The following is a 20045-nucleotide window of genomic DNA, read 5'->3' on the forward strand; positions in this document are numbered from 1 at the left end:
ACCTGACAGGACAATCCGGACACACCGGTTCACCATTTTAAAAAAAAATTTTTTGATATAGTTGTATTTTCCACTGGAACGCGCAGTGGATTAAAAGAAAAACACGGAAAAGAATATGTAACACTGCTTTAGTTCTTTAATTTTACTGAAAAGAAAAGTATAAACGTTAGTGGACTTTATAATAATAATAATAACAGGATGACATATTTCTCATTTTCCTGCAAGAATATTTACGCTGTTTGTAGGTAGAGACCAATTCCTACAAGAACATTTTAAAAACTGATACAGATGTAATGTAGGTTATTTTTTAAACAATTCAACTTTCTTGTTCCAACAGAAGGTAGACTTAGTTAAAGGAACAATTGGTGAAAATGACCACAAACCAAAACAGTATTTTCATTAGACCTGGAAGAAAATTGAAACCTTGGATTAACCTGTGATTAAGGTTTCGTTGCATTTTGATTATAAAGAAAAGTTTGTCTTTCAACAGCTGGATTAGCTGGATTGCAAAAGTCTAATTTAATTAAAAGTTTCTAGAAGAAGTTTCCTTCACTTTGTTTCCTGTGTATGTCAGGGCACAAGACCATGAATGTTCATCTTCAATAACTAGACAAACAAACATGACACAAAAAGTTGGCTTTGGCATCAAAAGGTCACCTCTTTGTTCCTTCCAAGGAACATAAGTACATAAACCTCTCCCTGACTCTATTCAGTATAACAATCACCATTAACTTTCCATTTAATGATACACATCATCATCTTTAAACAACAAACCACATTAAAGGAACACTAAAGAATGTACCGTGAATGTTAGGGAATGGTGTCCAGACCAAAACACTGTTGCGAAAAATTTTAAATAAAATTTTAGCAAGACAGACACTAAAGAAATGATTGGTGCTTTACGACTTTGCTCTTTGCCAACATACAAATGCCTGCCTGTAAATGCAGATCAACCTAAATAGCTTGAGAAATCCAAAACAACAAACAAAGGAATGGAAAAGGTTTTGACAATCATCTGTCCTTCTACCCTTCCTGCATAGCCCTGCATTCCTGTTGCACTTGAATACCACTGTCGCTGTTTTCTCAAACACAATGACAGGTTTAGTCAGAGTTTTGTACATCACTGTCTACATAGATGTCTGCATAGATGTTGTTTGCTTAAGGTCGACAATCAGCATCAGTACTTCCGTCTTTCTTCAGTATAACTATCAGCTAGTTAACTTTTTGATAAGGCATTACATTATTACTATTACATTTTACATTATTGAGTGGGAATTTGAAAAGTTGAAAAGTTATGCTTTTAAACTTCTACTAGAATTTCTAAATATTTTTTTAACCTATTTAGAGTTTGCTGAATTTTGTTCTGCATCATCTAAACCAGGGATGGGCAACTCCAGGCCTCGAGGGCCGGTGTCCTGCAGGTTTTAGATCTCACCCTGGGTCAACACACCGAAATCAAACGATTAGTTCATTACCAGGCCTCTGGAGACCTTCAAGACCATTTAAATCAGCTGTGTTGGATCAAGGACACATCTAAAACCTGCAGGACACTGGCCCTCGAGACCTGGAGTTGCCCACCCCTGATCTAAACTATTTATTATCAGAAAAAATGTATTACAAACACAACAAGAGGTGTCAAATTTTACATTTGCATTTATTAAATAGCTGGTGTACATCTGGTGTTCTTGTGGGTGCTTCCTGCAGAAAGTAACGTATGCGTGACTTTGTCACAATAAACATGTCCAACAAAAAGAAGGAATGCTTGATAGGAATTTAGAGCCGGTTCATAGCCGCCTGGTCCATCAAAAACAAACGTCATCAGATGCCCCAGTTTCATTTTGGTCACATATTTGTATGACAGTAGCTACTAATCATGTTAACGTCAACGAACGTTAGATTTTACACACCTGCAACACACAAAAGCCCTTTTCTCCTTTCTCTTTCTCCACAGACTGAGAGATCCTGAAATAGATGTGTTGATGGTGGTCTACTTTCTTTTTTCCCCCACACGCAGAAAATGAATGTGACATAAATCTCTGTACAATTGAATAAAATTGTACAAAGTCAAAGATAATACCAAGGTAGATGTAGATGAACAATAGACACAGTAAGGTCTGCAGAGCAACTACTTTGCTGTTCAATGACTGTTTTGCAGCATTGTCATTACCTTTCGCCTAGACTGATGGCCGCTCTGAGCCAGTGCAAACCCAGCAAACTGACCCTGATGGACTTCAATCATGGGTCTCTTCCATCCCACTCTGAACTTTGATTCTGCGAATATAATGAGTGGGGTACAAGGTTTCAGAGTGTGCAAATGCAGATTTCAGATGCCAGCAATCACTTCACTAAGTAGTTCGGAGCAGTTTCAACACCCTCTTTGTTCTCGACTTGTTCAACACCTGGAAACAGGCCAAGTGCATGCAGCAGAGGGAAAAGAATAAAAAGCTATGGGCTGTATGTTTAATGCCCAACATAAACAAGATGTTTCTTCTTTGTTTTAGTAGCCTTTTCTGAACTGTACAGACTTGTCAGCCTTGCTGCTTTCAAGTTTCTGAATTCCACCTTCACACTAGCACATGAGAGTTACCCAGCTGATCATGTGTACTTACAGTCACAACATACTAAATGATGAGACTGAAACAATACAACTTCAAATTTGTGGTAAACCTACAAACACTGTCTAAAATGGGGTTCACAACGTAAGGGAATAGTGAGAGTAAGATTGCTAAAGCAAAGAAGCGTTCAAATCCAAATCTGCCAAAGCAGCTATTGTGTGACAAGAAATAAATACAGCCTCTGTAGCAACCAGACATTAAAGATAATCAGAATTGTCTTTATTTGGACAAGTTTGTGCACACAAACAAAAAATCTAATTTCAGTTCCGGTTCAAAAAAAGAAAGGTTTTATTAAGAAAAGACAAATTGCAGAAAGTCTTAAGAAACTATATGTGCAAAACTAAGAAGTGCACTGTACATATGACCTGAATGATAGAGCAGTGGGTTATTTCACAGTGTTCATCAGAGAGACACCCTGAGGGAGGAAACCATCTCTGTGATGGCTGGTTTTAGTAAACAGTGCTCTGTAGCGCCTGCCTGAGGGCAGCAGGGTTAAATAGTTTATGTCTGGGATGTAAGGGCTCTGCAGAGATGTCTGTTTCCTAACCCTGAAAAGTACAGGTTCTGGATGGATGGAAGACCAGTGCCGGTGATTCTCTCTGTAGATCAGATTGTCCTTTGCAGAAATGCATTTCTTGTGCACCCTTGTAAAACATCCACAGGTTTTACTTGTTAGGCCATAACTGATTTGGTGGGACTTGGAAGACAGGCTGGTCCTTTAAACTATGTGGTACGACTCAGAAACAATAGACTAGTCTAAGCAGCCAATCCATGATAGAGCTACAAGCTACATGATGGCTGCAAAGCAAATGAAACATCAAAATGTCCATCTTCTTCCACCAGACTTTACATGGACATGTACTTAACAATATTTAACGATTTTGTTTTCATCATCAGATTTGATAATGCAGTCGGTGTAGTTTTGGCAAAGCTTTCACTTTGAAGGTTTGGTTGTAGCTAATCAGATTCCTCAAGTCCTTAAAGTCTGGTGGTTTTCCTGCTGTCCTGGTGACAGCCTGCCCAGTTTACCATTTTGTCAATTCTTGATGTCAGTCAACTGTCACGAGTCCTTTATTCTGCAGTCTATCTTGTCCTTGATCTGCAGTTCTAATCTAATCTGAACCTGCAGCAGGTGTTGCCAGTTTGCTGAGCTCATCAAAGCAGCAGAGCAGAACAAGGACCACTATCAGCTGCAGTCCAACATGATGGATTCAAGTCACAAAACATATAGTATTATTTAGTTTTTTCAAAACAAACGCAAAAAAAAAAAAAAAAATGTCTGAGATCAAATCCGACTCTCTGAGAAACACTGCTGTCTGGGATGTTAGCAAAACTGGCACAACTCACTCAAAATCAAGATAAGAGACAAGAGGCAATCGAAAAGCATGTCTCATGCGGGCACAGATGCTCTGGGCCAAGCCAGACTGGCGCAAGAACGGGTTTTACAAAATGCCGTTGCTCAACAGAAACCAACATCATGATTTCCAGCGGTCCTGCTACCGTGTTCACTCTGGCATGTTGTTATGTTGCATTAGTGCAAACAGAGAAGAAGACAGAAGTCCTGCACACTGAGATTAAAGTTCAGCCACCGTCACATAATGCTGACTTTTCTTTTTCTTTTTAATCAGCAATGCCAAACAGTCTTTCCAAGGTTGCTGAGTTAAGCAGAAGTCAAATCCTCAAGCATCTTTGGTTATAATTTTCAAACAGGCAATCTGTTGTGAAAGAAATGTAACATGCCTCTAAAGATGCTCTCTGTGAACGGTTCTTTATGGCTTTCACTGGCAACCAGTGTAAACAGCCTCTGCTCAACGAGGAGAAATAAAAACTTCTATGTTTAAAAACCGCAAAGCATATAAGATGTTCCCAGTTACTAAAGCCGTCTGCACTTCCAGTGGTACAGAGTAAAAGAATATCTGCACTTTTCTCAACTCCATCTTAGGTTTTTAGATTCTTTCTGCCAATCACATGTTGTGCTACTCTGAAAACCTTATTTCCAGTCACAGCAGGCAGCTCTTTTCAAACTGTGTCCTCCTTCCCAGCAGACAGAAAGTTTTAGCAAACAGCTTGTGAATTATGGATTTTGAATTCTGACGCTAATGCTATATTGAATGTAAATAAGGTGAGAAATATGCATTTTACATAATCTGAACTAAGTTATGGTGCTGAGTGGACTAATCTGACTGGTGAAAATAAGAAAGCACTCCAAGTATTTAATGTGCTTACACATCCTATTAAGTGGTTATATGCTTATGACATCTGTTTTTTGGGACATAGCCTAAAGAGCATTTGTTTTTGTTTTTACGAGTTGCCAACAGACCTACTTTCACTTTTACTATTTGCAACACTGAGCTGCAGTGTGACAGGGCTACGTGGTTTTGTGCATTGCTGTGCTAAAAATACAGATACGTGCAGGTTTAGCACCTGAGCAAGGACACGACGTAACCTTGAGTCCTGGTTTTCAGATCATTTTCTGCAACTTTCAGGTTTTAATGTAGAATGCAAACTGTGTGTTTATTAGTTTTTGTTTTTTCAGGGCTGTTCTTTTGCACAGTCAATATGTATGTATGTAAACACCTCATGCACTGTTACTTTTTAACGAAACTGTTTATAGTGCCACATTTCCTCTTATTTAAATTCTGTTAGTGGTAGTTGAGCTGCAGAGAGGAGGAGAGAACGAGTGGGAGTCAGCGAGAGAGAGAGAGAGAGAGAGAGAGAGAGAGAGGTGAAAAAGCGTTCAGATCGAGATTACGCAGAAGTGGATCAGTCAGTCCTGAGAAGACGAAGAAGAGCACAGAGAAAAATGAGGATCTTCGACTGAAATCTGGTATAACTTGAACCCACACCCACGTCATAGTTTGCATTAGTGTGCTTCTATGATAACTACATAACTGTCGATAATCTAAATATTTAAAGATGAATTATCACCTTTAAAGCAGCATGCTTTTGTACAGGTCTGGCTAGAGCTGATCATCATCATGCATTTCTTGTAGTCTGAGTTTCATTAATGTGGTTAAAAAAACAATACTCAGAGTTAAAGTTGAATTTGACTTTTGCATTATTAATATTAATTTCCCAGATTTTCTATTGAAATTTTATATTTTTCTCATGATTAATAATAACCTTGCTGTATGATTTTCACACTGTGTTTACGTCAAAAGTGAGGCTGAAAAAAATGGCACAGTCTGGACTGAAACAGTCTACTTAACAGCATGTTTTTATTTTAAGTTTCTTTACGGCTGGAAAAATCAAGGGTCTTTACATAAATGTACCTAAATATATTTGTTGTCTACGGTGAGTCAAATACTGAAAACCTCTGAAGTAATTTATTACTTTTGGCTGCATAATTCAGTCTTACTGAAAAATTCCAATGTCTTATCCAATGTTTGATATCAACTCAACTTTGATTGAGTTGCATACATGTATTGAATAATAAACAAATATACCGAGGCTTACAGGATTGCAAACACAGACCAATGTTGCAGGTTAGTTGGTCTGAAGGGAACATTTGAGTCCAAAACTTTTAAAGTGTTTTTTCTTTGCGACCACTGTGAATGAATTTTAAGGATTATATTGACTAAAAAGCGTAAAGCAGAAGAAAAATAACCCCTGAATTAACTGCAAAGTAAAAACTGCAAAGTACAGAGAACCTCTGCTTTCAGTGACAGTGCAGATCCTGCCAGTGTCCATAGGTCGCTTAGCAGAGAGTCCGGAGGTGACACTGTCAGTGTGGAGTTAGCTATTATTGCCAATATTGACAGAACTGTGGTGATGCTCCCAAAGTGACAGCATGTGCTTGTTGATCATTATACCATATATCATTTAATATTATATTTGATTATGACATTAAATATCTACTGAAGGTACAGGAATTTGTATCAGTCGTGCTTAAAAAGTGGTTCTTTGCTGGCATCAAGCCTTAAATCTTGTTTTCAGTTAATCTTTAAGTTCTATTATTTTGTTTTTTTTCTTCCAAGACTTTTTCCACCAGAGGTCCTGGGGGTCCATCTTTTAGCTTGCACACCCTGTACCCTCCTCCGCCTGGGCGGTGTGGCTGCTGTCAGCATCTCCAGGGCAGATCCATCCAGCTTCAGTAGCCTCCAGTAAGGTGAGCTTCACAACTTCAAGTAAAGTTCCCCACATTCTAGGAAAGGCTGCTTCAATGTGCCATTGTTATTGTCATGGTCTCACTTGCAGCTGCTCTTACAGACGTCTGCCTCCACCTCTTGGAGAATTAATGAAAACAAACTGCTTCAGCAGCAGCTGCATTAAAGCTATAAGATGCACCCTAGATAAGAGCCAGACAAGTTCAGATAAAAACATGTTTAACTGGGTCGAGTTGGCAGACAGAGATGCTCTGAGCCGTGCTAGTTTGGTACAAGAACCGTTTTTTAAAATTTGCTTGCTCAGCAGACACTAACATGAAATCGTGTTCACAGCAGATAAACCTGCTGAACTCCAAAAGTAAAGACCAGGGACCAAATATCAGTGCAATCAGTGCAAACAGCAAGGAAGGAAGAAGCCCTGGACACAATCCAGGTTACAGACCAGCCACTGTCAATGTAACACTGGCTTTTCTTTATCAGCAATACAAAACTGTATTGTCCAAGGTGACCGAGTTCAGCAGCAAACCAGAGCTTTTACCCCACATAATATCTGCTCAACAGGGGGAAAGGGAACCATATGGCTTTTAAGTTCAAGCACCACAATGCATTTGACATGTTTCTAACTACAAATGTTCTTTTTGATTGAAGAGAAATTTCAGCTAAGATTCATCTGAATGCTGCACAAGTAGAAAAGTTGTGCTACCACCAGCACCCTTTTTTTTACCTCCAGATTAATACCTACATCCCTTTTGTGATGTTAAAGTGAGACGGAGTAAAAAGTATCTGCAGTTTCCTTCAGCACCAACAAAGATTCTTTCAGCCAATCACTTTGAAAATATTTGTCTAATCACAGCTTTAGTTTAGTTTTTATTAGTTTAGTTTTCCAAGTTCACAAAATTGCTTCAGTTTGTTTTTAATGTCTTTCAAGTCCAGTTTTTATTTTTATTTAAGTTTACTGAAATGTTTTTTCACATCTAGTTTTAGTTTACTTTTAGTTAATTACAAAAACCTTACTGGACACTTAATGACAGTGTTATAAAATAGCTTGTGAATTGTGGAGTGTCAGATTTCTGACACTATTGCTAATATTTGGACATGTCTATATTGGACGTAAATAGAGGTGATAAATATGACTTTTGTTGTTTAATGTGGGGTTTTTTTTTGTCTTTTTCAGTCTCCCATGTGTTCACTCCATAATTTATCATGCAGTGTGAACATAATTCAAAGAAAGTTACGAATAAACTGAAAGAATGCTGAGGTCACTCTTGGCTGAGAGTCAGTGTTTATGTCTTTGTGGAAGAGGCTACTCATAATGTTTTGGTGCATCTATACCTTCTGTATTACAGCAACAGAGGTGGCGACTTGTAACAACAGAAGGATGGTAGGCAGCAGTAAGCCAGCACCTTCTGACCGGGACACTAAGTCGGCCATGCCCGGGCCGCCGCTGTCATACTGCTCCGAGATGCTGCACAGCCAGGCTGACTCCTTCCTCATGGCAGCCCGACTCGTCCGCAGAGGATGGCCCAATGAAGGGACCAAAACAAACAGGCAGCTTTCACAATCTGATGGTTCAGCACGTCAACCCATTTTCACCAGTTCAGAGGGGCATAAGACTCTAGTCAGGGTTAGGATTTGCCGTAAGGACCCCATGAGAAGTTGGACTCTTGATATGAGCAGTGGGGAGACATCCCTGGATGGAAAGACAGGCTTTGAAAAAGATGATAAAGCCAAAGAGACATCGGAAGGTGCAGCCTCACCAAACAGACCAGAAGAAAGACAGACAGGTGTAGTCTATGTTTGGAAGTCTAGTTGTCGCATCACATGCAGACAGACCAGAAGATTCAAGGCCCCGGTGCTACCAGCCATTGCTGAAGTCGAAGTTTAAAAGAAGACCTGTAATTGAATCTACAGGTGTATGAAGTACAGGGTTAATGGTGATTGTAAACTTGAATTAAAAAGTGCTAAAGTACCTGTGAGTTTGTTTTCGCTTCATATAAGTAATTTCATTTGCCATCAGTTCAGGAGTTTTACAGATGAAAACCTTTGTTTTTGTTCTTCATTCAACTGGAATTATCCACAATCAAGATGCTCTTAAAACACCAGAGTAATTCTAAAATGGACTTTCCACTGTTGACAGTGTCTGCAAAAGTTACACGACTATACATCTCGCAAAATCTGAACACTGAAGACAAAATCGACCAGAAAAGGATTTTTCTTTAAAATAAACTATAATAATTCATAAGTACATCAGCTCCCTAACTGGCAACTCCCGATATACCAGCAGACTAGTGAAACAGAAGGTTAGCTAATAATCTCTGGTGATTTAAGCTACATTAGCTAATGTTTTGAACGCCATTTAGAGAACAAAGATAATTCCAGAAAATAAACTAAGATACGGTGTCATTAACACTATTAATTAGTTGTTTTTAAGGGTGCTCTGATGAAAGGGTCTAAACTCGCCTGTGACTGAGAAACACGCTATGGTGTGAGCTGAGTTTAACAGCAGCGCCATCTAGTGGATTTTAGTGGAAACAGCAACTTCATTAACAACACTTCCCAAAAGGATAGGATTTGATTTTAGTAAACTGTGCTTATTTTACTGTTTCATTTTAGGTATTTAAGCAAAGATGAGAAAAATAAAGTCGATAGCTCTGGGTGTTGCCCAGCTGTCTCCAATAAAAATGTGGTTATTATTCTAACTACAATTATTACCTGCAAGACGCTCATTATGGCTCATTTTTTTTCCAGGTATAACAAAGAATGAACACGGGAAAAACAAACAGACAAAATATACCAGCTTTGGGGGGGAAGGGAGTTATCAGCTGAAGTGCAAAAAGCACCACCCTGCCTTTGCCATCGTTGTTTAGTTGTAGCTCAAGGAAGACGTCATTTTACCGTAGTGTACTTGCACTCTAGTCTCTTCATTCAGGCTTCAAAGAGAACGTCAGGTATTACTTTTCTTACCTGGAGTCCACAAAACATGGCAGTTTTTCCTTCAACTTCAGCCACATCTGAGCGATCATTGGGACAGGCCTGATTTTTTTTTTGTTTTGTTTTAAAAACGCATTTATTTTGTTTGCGCACAGCCACATTTCAGTTCAAAGCCCCAACACCAAACTACAGAGACAACTGCAGAAACGCAAGGTGCATCCTTCATCATCATCACAGAATGCCACCTAATGCACCAAGCATCAATAGTGATGAATTTAAAAAAAAAAAAAAAAAAAAAGTAACGCATGAAGCATCTACGTGCACATAATGGTGCGGACAGAGGTCCAGGTGACATCCAGGGAACACAGACGTTTGGATTTGGGATTCCCTGGAATTGGCATGCTGAGGTCAAACTGGGATCAATCACAAATGACTGAAAAATAAAAACCGCAGGGGCTCAATTGTAGTTCAGTAGGAAACTTCCTTTTCCTTTTTGGACAGTTTCTATTGAAACAGTTTTATCTAATGACTTGGACCATTAACAGTAACATTAAGAATTAAAAATACAAAGATCATTACAAACCAGAATGTTTATTACTAATAAATGCCAGAGACACTGGCTGAGACGACGACACTGGCCCTCAAGTCCGTCAAGAAAAGAAGAAAAAGAAAAAAAGACATTTAACTTCAGAAACGGTCATTTCTAAAACCAACGGCGTATGAAGAACACGATCTAAAGTGACAAAACATTTCCCCTCCCAGCACATCCCACACACCCCGCAGGCTTCCAGATGTTGGGTTCAAACAGCCTGGAACAGTCTTTTAACCTGTGTTTTACAACTGATGAAATCTGGCAAGTTAAAAATCCTTCTTAGGTACACTGGAATCCATGTAAGGAGGGACAAAGAGGAAAGAAAGGGGGGGAGGGGGGAAAAAAGAATTCCATAATCAACATTATCCTTGACATTTGAACTTTAATCCTAAACCCACTCAATGTTTCATATTCCTCCCCAAAACCTGGAAGCATCAGAACAAAATTTACTGAAAACTGTATTTATTTGTCAAAAAAGCTCCTTTACAGCGCCAAGATTTTCAACCTGTAAAGCCATCAAACATGTAAAATACAACCCTTACAATACAATAGAATCAAAACAGGTACCAAAAAGTACAGTAAAAATTACACTTCCGGTGGAAATGTGGAAGGGGACGAGGAAACAAAACAAAAACAAAAACACGAGGGAAAAATAAAAACTAAAACTGATAGGGTTTAAAAAACAAAAACAAAAAAAGAAAAGAAAAAAGTTACATTTCTGGTGTTTTCTGTACAAATGGTCTTCTGTCATAAAAGAGGTCGAGTCTGGCCCAGTGTGTGTCCGTCCAGCCGTCGGTCTCACTGGATCACTGGAGTCCTGAGGGGTGAAACACATTAATGACACAGCTGGAACAAACCATTCAAAGTCTAATCTTTTCAAAGGGAAATTAAACTTTTAAAAAGACAGCTTTCTATGAGTATTTTAACTTGAAAACTTCAATCTGTTCTCCACTTACAGCAGCTATTAGTAGCTCAGTGCCAAGTGAAACATCTAAGTGCTCTCTATTTCACTTTCAACAGCAGAGATGCTCCTGGCAGCCAATTTACTCAAGTACAAATAGTTAGACTCTGACCCAAACAGATGCAGGAACTAACACGAGCATGAGGCTACAGGAGGACGTCCACATGTTCGCCAGTTTACTATGATCAAATACTCAGCTGAGACACAGCGCCAACTGTAAATGTGTCCTCCAGGTGTTCAAATGGAGTTGCATTAAAAAGAAACCAAAAATAAAAACAAAAGAGCAACTAGTCATCAGTTATGTCTGCAGGCATCTGTGTCCAGCAGTAAAACAATCCTGAACAATGATATTTATGCTAACTGCAGTCAGTCAGCAGCAGGTGGCTGCCTAACAGCTAACATTTTGGGGACCTGTGTTCTATTATTAAAACACAATATTTAATCCAACTGCCTGGCATTTCTGGTGACGATTGGAAAGGAATGTTTTCCCATTTGGTGAAAGCCAGGACTGACCCCACAGCTATGTTTGGGACAATGACAGGTCAAATCAAAGGGGAACTCATGCGAACTTGAAATTACAACAGCAAGGTGTGAGTGGGGGTCTAATAAGTCTATCCACTGTTTAAACTGGAATACGTAGCACTAGGACACAGTCGCACATGTTGCGTTGTAGCAATGTCATACCTTGCACTGCCAAGTGACCATCAGTATGGCTTGTAGTTGGCCTGGTGTCCCCCCCGCCTTGGGGTTTTTCCATAGCTGGCATTGCCCTGGTCTGTGAAGGAGACGCAGTATTAAAGCAAGAGCTCAACATCTGACAGATGATGTTTGAGTGTTAAGTAAAGAGCAGGACAGGAACCCAGTTCTCCGGCTCCCCAAACTACACTCTAGAGGCTTGAGAAGAAAACATGGCACTCAATGATGTCTTAAACACTAAAGATGGGTGGCAGGAACGGGGCAAACTCCAAGAGTCAAACCAGGAAACGCGAGCCAGATGTGTTTTGGCAAATTTTAGGTTGTTAACCCTTTAGAGCCGGTCGGAGCGGGCACGCTCTGTTTTGCATAACTATTTTTAAATCCCGGTAGCTCTGCAACCACGTAAGCTAGCGCAATAATTTGTTTTGCATATGAAACCGGAGGAGTTGTACTTACATCTTATGCCATCAGCTTGTCCTCGGTCACAGTTTCCTCCCACATAAAGCTTTACAAAAACTGCATAAAAAGCACTTGCAGCAACAAAAACATAATATTCCAGAAACACGCTTTGCCGATCAGCTGTTCATAACACTTCCTATGTTGGAATATACGTCAGCACGAACTTTTGCATGTCCGCCATTACCTGCCCGAAACCGGAAGCGACGTCATTTTCGTGGGTTTTTTTTTTTTACCATCAGGGCCACAGGGCCTATACTGTTTTTAAAAGTTATCTTTGACTTTATGACTTTCTGTGTCGTTTCTGGGATACTTAGGACTCATATTGCACTGCTGGAAATAGTTTATTTTGATGCATATGCTGCTTTTTTGCAAATTTGCAGTATAATATTTATTTTCGTTTTTCCTGCAGTGTATAAAAATTGGTGTATTTCAAAAATAAAACTATGAAGACACTCAAAATAAATTTCCTGTGGTGGGAAACTATTTTGTGCAACTTTTTTGTATTTACAGTTTTGAGGGATGAGCCTCTTAAATTTCTCTAACTAGAAATATGTTAAAAAAGCAAAAACGATTTTCAATTTTTTTGTAGTTTATTGCACTTTTTTGCAATTTATGTAATTACTATGCACTTAATGAATACATATTATTAAAATCTGGGCTATAATTGTTGTATTGATGTATAGCAACTTGAAATGCTCCCAAAAATGGCACTACACCATGTAAAAATATAATATAAGCTCTGGCGGACTTGGTTCTATGGTAGGTGTGGCATGAATAAGGCACGGCGGGACCACGGAGCGACGTTCAGAGCCAACTTTATTTGATTCACGTCACACCACACCACCACCAACCCCTGAGTCCCCGTGTTTTAACACGGCGGGCGTGATTGCGGATGCCGTGCAGGTGCGTCCGCACGGCCCCGCAGACCACGCCCCACCACAGTAGGTCTTAAAGGGTTAATGCAGCACCAACTTTATGCATCTATAGGAATATAACTGAGGGAAAAATGAACATCTTAAACGTTATGTTAGCAAGTTTATCAGAGCAAGTGGAACAGCTCAAAGGTCTAGAAGTACTGGCATGGCTACATCAAGCAGTTTACTCTTGTACTGTGGCTGTAGTGGGGGCGGGGTAAGGGGAAACAATCACAATCAGTACTGACGCGTACACCTCAGGTTTGGGCTTCGATGTGTTAACTGTTACTCCAAGTTACAACTCGTCTGCATGTTTGCACTTACTGTAATCGTATCCAGGACCATATCCGTAGTAACCAGAAGAGTAGTCATAGTTGCTGTAGTTGCCATATCCACCATAGCCATAGCCTTGGTTGCCATATCCTTGGTTCCAGTAGTTTCCATAGCCCTGGTTCCAGCCCTGGCTCTGACCTGAAACACAAAGTGCACATGAGTTTGGTCTAAACTTCAATATCATCCAACTCGAGAAGTACACGAGAAGTTCCAAATTACATATTAATACCCATTACCACTAAAACGTGCTGTCAACAGTGACCTAGCCTCTTAGCATTTACCCGATCATACAGATTCAAAACAAACAAGAAAATCCAGAAAGGAAGAGGGTGATCATCGTCATTTACCTCCACGGCCCCTGCCTCCTCGGCCTCCTCCATAGCCACCTCCACGCACTGTTCCGTACTGCTGCTGCTGGTACACCTCCTTTGGCTGAGCAATTTTCAGCTCACACTAAAAGAGATATACATACTGAAAAATCCATTCTCTCCTTTATGTGGCCTTTAAAACAAAACTAACGTTAAAACCGCCTTGCGATATTTATAAAAAACATTTGCAATTAAAGAGTGACCCACTTCCCATGTGTATACAGAGAAAACTCAAAGTTGTAAATTTCAAAAACATCTCAAGCATTAACTCAGGGTTTAACTACTGACTTGGTCAAACATCAGTTTGCAACAAGTTAATCTGTAGTGGCTTAATCTTTGTCACTCTTCACCAAAACAGATCACAGGTGAGGCTGCACTGTCCACCAGGTAGCTGATTAGAAGAATTTAAGCTGATTTCCAGCTGTACATCAGCACTTCTGGAATAACTGCTTACCCGGCCACCCTGGATGTTGTGGTATTTCTTCTCCAGACACTTCTTTACGCTGGTTTCCTCTTTGTATGTGATGAAGATGAATCCCCTCCTTTTCTTTGATTTGGGGTCAATTGGGAGCTCAATGGTTTCGATCTGAAAAAAAGGGAGGATTGGAGAAAAGATTTTGATCAGAAACAACAAATACGGTGCATGTAGTATGACAGTCTCAGGAGTAAATTATCTCTGCTTTAAAAATGTCGGCCACATCATTTAGTCAAACTTCAAACACACAAACAAGTGCCAGAATATCTCAGTTATTATTTATCCTTAACAGGATGACTTCCTCAAATTAATCTACAACTTTGTTGTTTACTGGCCAGTGGTGATGTACATGTGGTTAATTTATGGCTTAGACCAGTTTAGCTGGTAAGAACAGGATTAAAACTGTAAATAATGTGTTGAATTGCATGAGTGTACAAAGTTGGGCAAGTCAGTGGCTCTCAAACATATCCACGGAGTTTGTACAGGAGAATAAAAATGATACTGCCATCTACCCAAGTTTAACTCTGGAAACACTTAACCAAGAAGACTCAACATACAAGAGAGATGCAGTGGTTGCTGCATTCTAACCGCAGATATTTAAAATACATTTTATTTGAAACCAACCTCTCCAAAGGCGCCGAAGTATTCCCTGATGGTTTCCTCAGTTGCTTCTGGGTTCAAACCCCCAACAAAGATCTTCTTGACAGGATCCTTCTTCATAGCCATCGCCCTCTTAGGGTCGATATTGCGTCCATCCAGTCTGTGTTCCTTCTGCTCGAGTACCTGTGGATACAGATATATTACCATTAACAGACAATAACAGCACAGAGATTAGAGTCATCATCACAGAGATGACTAATAATGCAGACAAGGCAGTGTGGCTGATTAGCATATGATTCATTTATATTACTAAGAACCGTTCTCCCATAAAAGCTTCTGGAGCCCGTTCGGGATGAAATTATGCTCAGTTACGAGGGGAGTCACCTTATCCACGCTGGCAGAGTCTTTGAAGAGAACGAAACCAAAGCCTCGGGATCGGCCAGTGTTTGAGTCCATCTTGATGGTGCAGTCTGACACCTCACCGAACTTACTGAAGTAATCCTTCAGGTCCTTTTTACTCGTATCCCAGCTGAGGCCGCCCACGAACATTTTCCTGTAAAATTACATGTAGACATTGCTAACATTTCTTCATTTACAAGGTTTCACAGTTTATTTTCCCAAGGCTCATCATGCCAGCACGAGATCCTCGCACACATCACATGTGGCCAACCACAGTCCAACCAGACACTCACCCAGCATCCTCCTCTCCTTTGCTAGCGTCGATCTTTCCGCCATCTGTGTTGTTGTCCTGCTCCTCGTCCCCGGCCATCTGCTCCAGCTCAGCTCCATTCTGCTCCTCCTCTCCCTCGTTGCCGTTCTGCTCTGATGTCTCCATGAGCAGGTTGTCAGCGTCTGCCATTCTGACGGTGGGATCTTCAAATGACTGAGATGGGACAGGACAAAGTTTGAGAGATTGGAGAAGTAGGTAGCAGACTACATTAAACCAACATTTATCAATTCACGCACAACACTAACTGGAAGCGGTATTGTTTTCTTTACGTTTTTGATGCTTTATAAATACTCTTCAACAAGGACAAGAAACCTTTTGTTCATATCACTACCTGATCCCATCTTTGCTCTCACTTGCTAATTTGTTCAAATAAGACTGATTAAAATTCAGCCACACTTATGCTGACTTTAAGTCGCTCTCACATTGGTTTTAAACTCACTCATACTTAAATGTACATTACATACTCTGCAACAGGCAGAACTTCTAAAATGCTGTTGATTTATTTACCAAAAGGATCCTCTATGATCTATTAACTGCAAAGTTTAACCAAAACAAAAAACGAGGCAGCACTTCCCATCTGAAAATACTGACGTTTAAACTACAGAATGGCTTTTACTAGCGTATAATAAATGTATGGTTTTAGTCCTATATTATTAGTTGATCTTCTGTGATCAACTAATAGTGTGTAGTATTTTAAACATTTGTTACTTTACATCATAATTTCTAGTGATTTTTAGGATCCTACATTTTAAAATGTATAGTTTTAAAGGTCCTTTGTTAAAATAGTTAAACATAACCAATAGCATCATAACAAAACAACAGAATAGGCACATGGCTTTAAAAACACCCGGGATAAAAACTAATTAACTCTAAACAGATACACACAAAGAGTGTACTCATTTAAATTCAAGTAGCAATAGAAACTATTTTTTCCCAGAGTTTGGAAATTACTGTATAAGGAGAGCCGAAACACGGCCTAAAGATATTTCTATTCGTCCCTATTTTCAGAGAATATTGAGCATAAATCGGAATGCTAATAAAGAGCCGCATACATAATGCTAACTGAATGCTAATTTTAAGTTAAAGCGTTAGTCCGATCATTGCAATGGCGCCATATATCGGCAGGTTATTTATTATTTACACACCACCGACCATCATCAGTAATAAGACAGTTACACGCAGTTGTGCGTGCACCAGTGACCCCACAGCCGCGGTTGAAAGGAAAGAAAGAGCGTGAGTCTTCCATGTTGTCCAAACGTTTAAGCGGACCGCGCTTTGCTCCGTTACCGCTCGGGGCAGACAGCAGGCCCGGCTATCAGATGGGCAACCAACCAAACACAAAAACCGTTTAGATGATATAAAGTGCACTTAAAAACTGCCATTATGCACAACGGATGAGAATCATCAAGAGAACAAGAGACTCATAGCGTGCAAAAGCCGCGCTAACGCACATTAGCACGCTGCAGCTAACGAACTAGCCATGCTTACAGGCTAACAAGAAAACACCGCACACGAACAAAATGGTCGCCGCAGAAGAATCACGATGGAAATAAGCACGATATAAACCGGAACTCCTACAGTTTCTATTTACTACTCTTATATTTGCTATTACCCAAAATAACAATAAAAACGTGTTCTTACTTTGACTGAAAATACCGGGGACGCCGAGTGGCTGTTCAAAATGGACACGCTCCAAATTCGCCGCTAACTCGTGGCAACATATATATGACCGGATGTGACCAAGAAACAACCACGTCGTAATGTCGACATGCGTGATTGGACGAAAGCGACCCTTTTGAAGTTAAAGGCGTTGGATCATTGGTTGACTGTTCGCCCGCTGTGACAAAAGCCACATTCAGTAGCCAAACGTCCTTCCTGCTTCCTGTGTTCTGCTTTCTTTTTAGAGTGGCGTCTCAAAAGAAACGTTTTAAACATGCTAGGCTTAAAAGCGTGAATAATACTAATGTGTGTTTCCGTAGCTTCATTTTAGTCGGCTACAAATAGCTTTAAAAGTGAAACCGATGTTTGTACTGTAGCTTCGCTACATTGTTACGATCCTCTGCGACATCAGGGATTAAAGAAGACATTTTGTACTGTTCATATTTGTCACACTAACATGTTTCAGATCATCAATAATATTTTAATATTAGACAAAGATAACCTACGAAAAAATAAAAATACCGTTTTTAAATGGTGATTTTATTTATTAATGGGAAAAATGCCCCTATGAGAATTAGTAATCGCCCCCTAAACCTAATAACTGGTTGTACAACCCATGGTAGCGAGAACTAATAAGTCTTTCACATTGCTGTGGAGGGTTTTTTTGCCAATTATTATTTGTAGAATTAATAATAATAATACATTTTATTTGAAAGCGCCTTTCAAAAACACTCAAGGTCACGTACACCATAGGTGTCAAACTCTGGCCCGTGGGCCAAATTTGGCCCGCAACCTAATTACATTTGGCCCGCGAAGCCATACCAAATTACTATTAGAGCTGGCCTACTGGTATTATACAGCTAATATATATATTGTTTAGTATTAAGCTTTGCATGTTCCATATTCAGTTTTTCAGCAAAACGTGTTTGAGTCCATAAGAAAAGATTCATTCTTATATCTGGAGGAATAAATATATTTCAATAAATATTAACGTTAGCCCTGTTCCAGTTTTGAATTTTGGCCCACTGTGTATTTGAGTTTGACGCCCCTGCTGTACACAGCAGAATAAAAGCAACATAAAAGCAAGCAGTTTACAGCAGCGGTCCCCAACCCCCGGGCCTTGGACCGGTACCGGTCCTTGAGTCGTTTGGCACCGGGCCGCGAGAGTTGAGGCTCACGTGTGAAATGTATAGTTTTCAGGGTTTTTATCGGTTTTCAGCGTTATTTTGTTATCGTTTTTATCGTTTACTCGGTTTTCCTGGGTCTTTTCACGTGTGTTATGAATAAATTTTCTTTTTTTCGGTACGGTACTAGTTTTATTTTGTTGTATTTATCCGCGACACCTTAAAGGCCGGTCCGTGAAAATATTGTCGGGCGTAAATCGGTCCGTGGCGCAAAAAAGGTTGGGGACCGCTGGTTTACAGAATTGTTTTAATGTAGTCAGATTGGAGGGTTTTTGAACCTGAATGTCCTGTTTACGGTCATGCCAAAGCACCTGAATCTGGTTTAAGTCTGAACTTTGACTACACACTCTTTGCCTTCTTCTTCTTCTTCTCCTTCTTTTTTAGCCTTTTAGAGGTGGACTTGCTGAGAATCAGAATCATCTGTCTTTGGCCAAGTTTGTGCACACACACACACACACACACACACACACACACACACACACACACACACACACACACACACACACACACACACACACACACACACACAAATAGACAGTACATGCAGAATATATACAAACTATAGGTTTTTTATGGCAAGTCTTCCAGGTGCTGAAGCAGCAAAGTGACCCTAAACAATCACACTACCACCACGATGTTTGATTATTGGTATGATATTCTTTTTCTGAAATCTGTTAATTTTACACCAGATGTAACAGGTCTTAAACCTTCCAAAAAGTTCATCTTCTGTCTCCTCAATCCACAGAATGTTTTCCCAAACGTTTTGGGGATCATCAAGATGTTTTTGGCAAATGTGAGACGAGCCTTTGTGTTCTTTTGCAGTGGTTTCGTCTTGGAACTCTGCCATGGATAGCATTTTTGCCCCCAGTCTCTTTCTTATTGGTGAATGACGACCTGACCTTAACTGGGGGAAGTGAGGCCTTCAGTTCTTTAGAGGTTATTCTTGGTTCTTTTGTGACCTCCTCGATGACTCGTTGATGCTCTCTTGCAATAATTTTGGTGGACTGTCCGTCCACTTCCTGGGAAGGTTTTTTCATTTGTGGATCATGGCTGTTACTTATTGATGTGTTACACTAATGCAAATTTTAGCATTGATCCGTATACAAATATAGGTCTAATATTGCTGATGCCAATACTTTTACCCTATAAAGGCAGCATATGTAGAGGAGAGCAGTGTGTCATGATTTATGAGATGAATCATCATTAATTAGACACGTATGTGAGAATGCTGTTTGTAGATTACAGCTCAGCATTCAATACCATCGTTCCCTCGAAGCCGGACAGGAAACTGCAGGATCTAGGACTGAGCAGCTCCCTCTGCAGCTGGATCCTTAACTTCCTGTCTGACAGACGCCAAGTGGTCAGACTGGGCAGCATCACCTCATCCCCCATCACACTGAACACTGGTGCTCCACAGGGGTG

The 20045-nt window shown here is 40.0% G+C and overlaps 2 protein-coding genes across 2 annotated transcripts; one reads left to right on the forward strand and one right to left on the reverse strand.

Moving 5' to 3' along the window:
* The first annotated feature begins 5269 nt into the window (after positions 1-5269).
* Positions 5270-8690, forward strand: LOC147320363 (uncharacterized). Its single transcript, XM_086308271.1, has 3 exons — positions 5270-5442; positions 6593-6723; positions 8068-8690. Exon 3 carries the CDS (start codon positions 8100-8102, stop codon positions 8604-8606), a length of 507 nt encoding a protein of 168 aa, XP_086164397.1. The 5' UTR covers positions 5270-5442; positions 6593-6723; positions 8068-8099; the 3' UTR covers positions 8607-8690.
* A 1534-nt stretch (positions 8691-10224) lies between these two features.
* LOC147320364 (heterogeneous nuclear ribonucleoprotein A/B-like) lies at positions 10225-17573 on the reverse strand. Its single transcript, XM_086308270.1, has 9 exons — positions 17422-17573; positions 15743-15933; positions 15435-15603; positions 15075-15233; positions 14430-14561; positions 13955-14060; positions 13599-13745; positions 11890-11980; positions 10225-11061 (listed from the first exon to the last, which is right to left on the reverse strand). Exons 2-8 carry the CDS (start codon positions 15907-15909, stop codon positions 11910-11912), a joined length of 951 nt encoding a protein of 316 aa, XP_086164396.1. The 5' UTR covers positions 15910-15933; positions 17422-17573; the 3' UTR covers positions 10225-11061; positions 11890-11909.
* Positions 17574-20045: the final 2472 nt, after the last annotated feature.

The sequence above is a fragment of the Aulonocara sp. 'chitande type north' Nkhata Bay genome, linkage group LG10 (genome assembly GCF_057382095.1).
Source record: "Aulonocara sp. 'chitande type north' Nkhata Bay isolate Kocher_YH1m ecotype deep benthic linkage group LG10, A_spYH_male_GT1.1, whole genome shotgun sequence".
Taxonomy (NCBI): domain Eukaryota; kingdom Metazoa; phylum Chordata; class Actinopteri; order Cichliformes; family Cichlidae; genus Aulonocara; species Aulonocara sp. 'chitande type north' Nkhata Bay.

Bases quoted from the DNA above. Each gene is read 5' to 3' on its own strand.
- LOC147320364 (XM_086308270.1), bottom strand. From the start codon at position 15,909: ATGGCAGACGCTGACAACCTGCTCATGGAGACATCAGAGCAGAACGGC. The intron at 14,562-15,074 runs GTTGGTTTCAAA...CCTTTTTTTCAG, and splicing joins ACTTCGGCGCCTTTGGAGAG to ATCGAAACCATTGAGCTCCC. The intron at 11,981-13,598 runs GTAAGTGCAAAC...TCTCCTTCACAG, and splicing joins TGGTCCTGGATACGATTACA to ACCAGGGCAATGCCAGCTAT.
- LOC147320363 (XM_086308271.1), top strand. From the start codon at position 8,100: ATGGTAGGCAGCAGTAAGCCAGCACCTTCTGACCGGGACACTAAGTCG.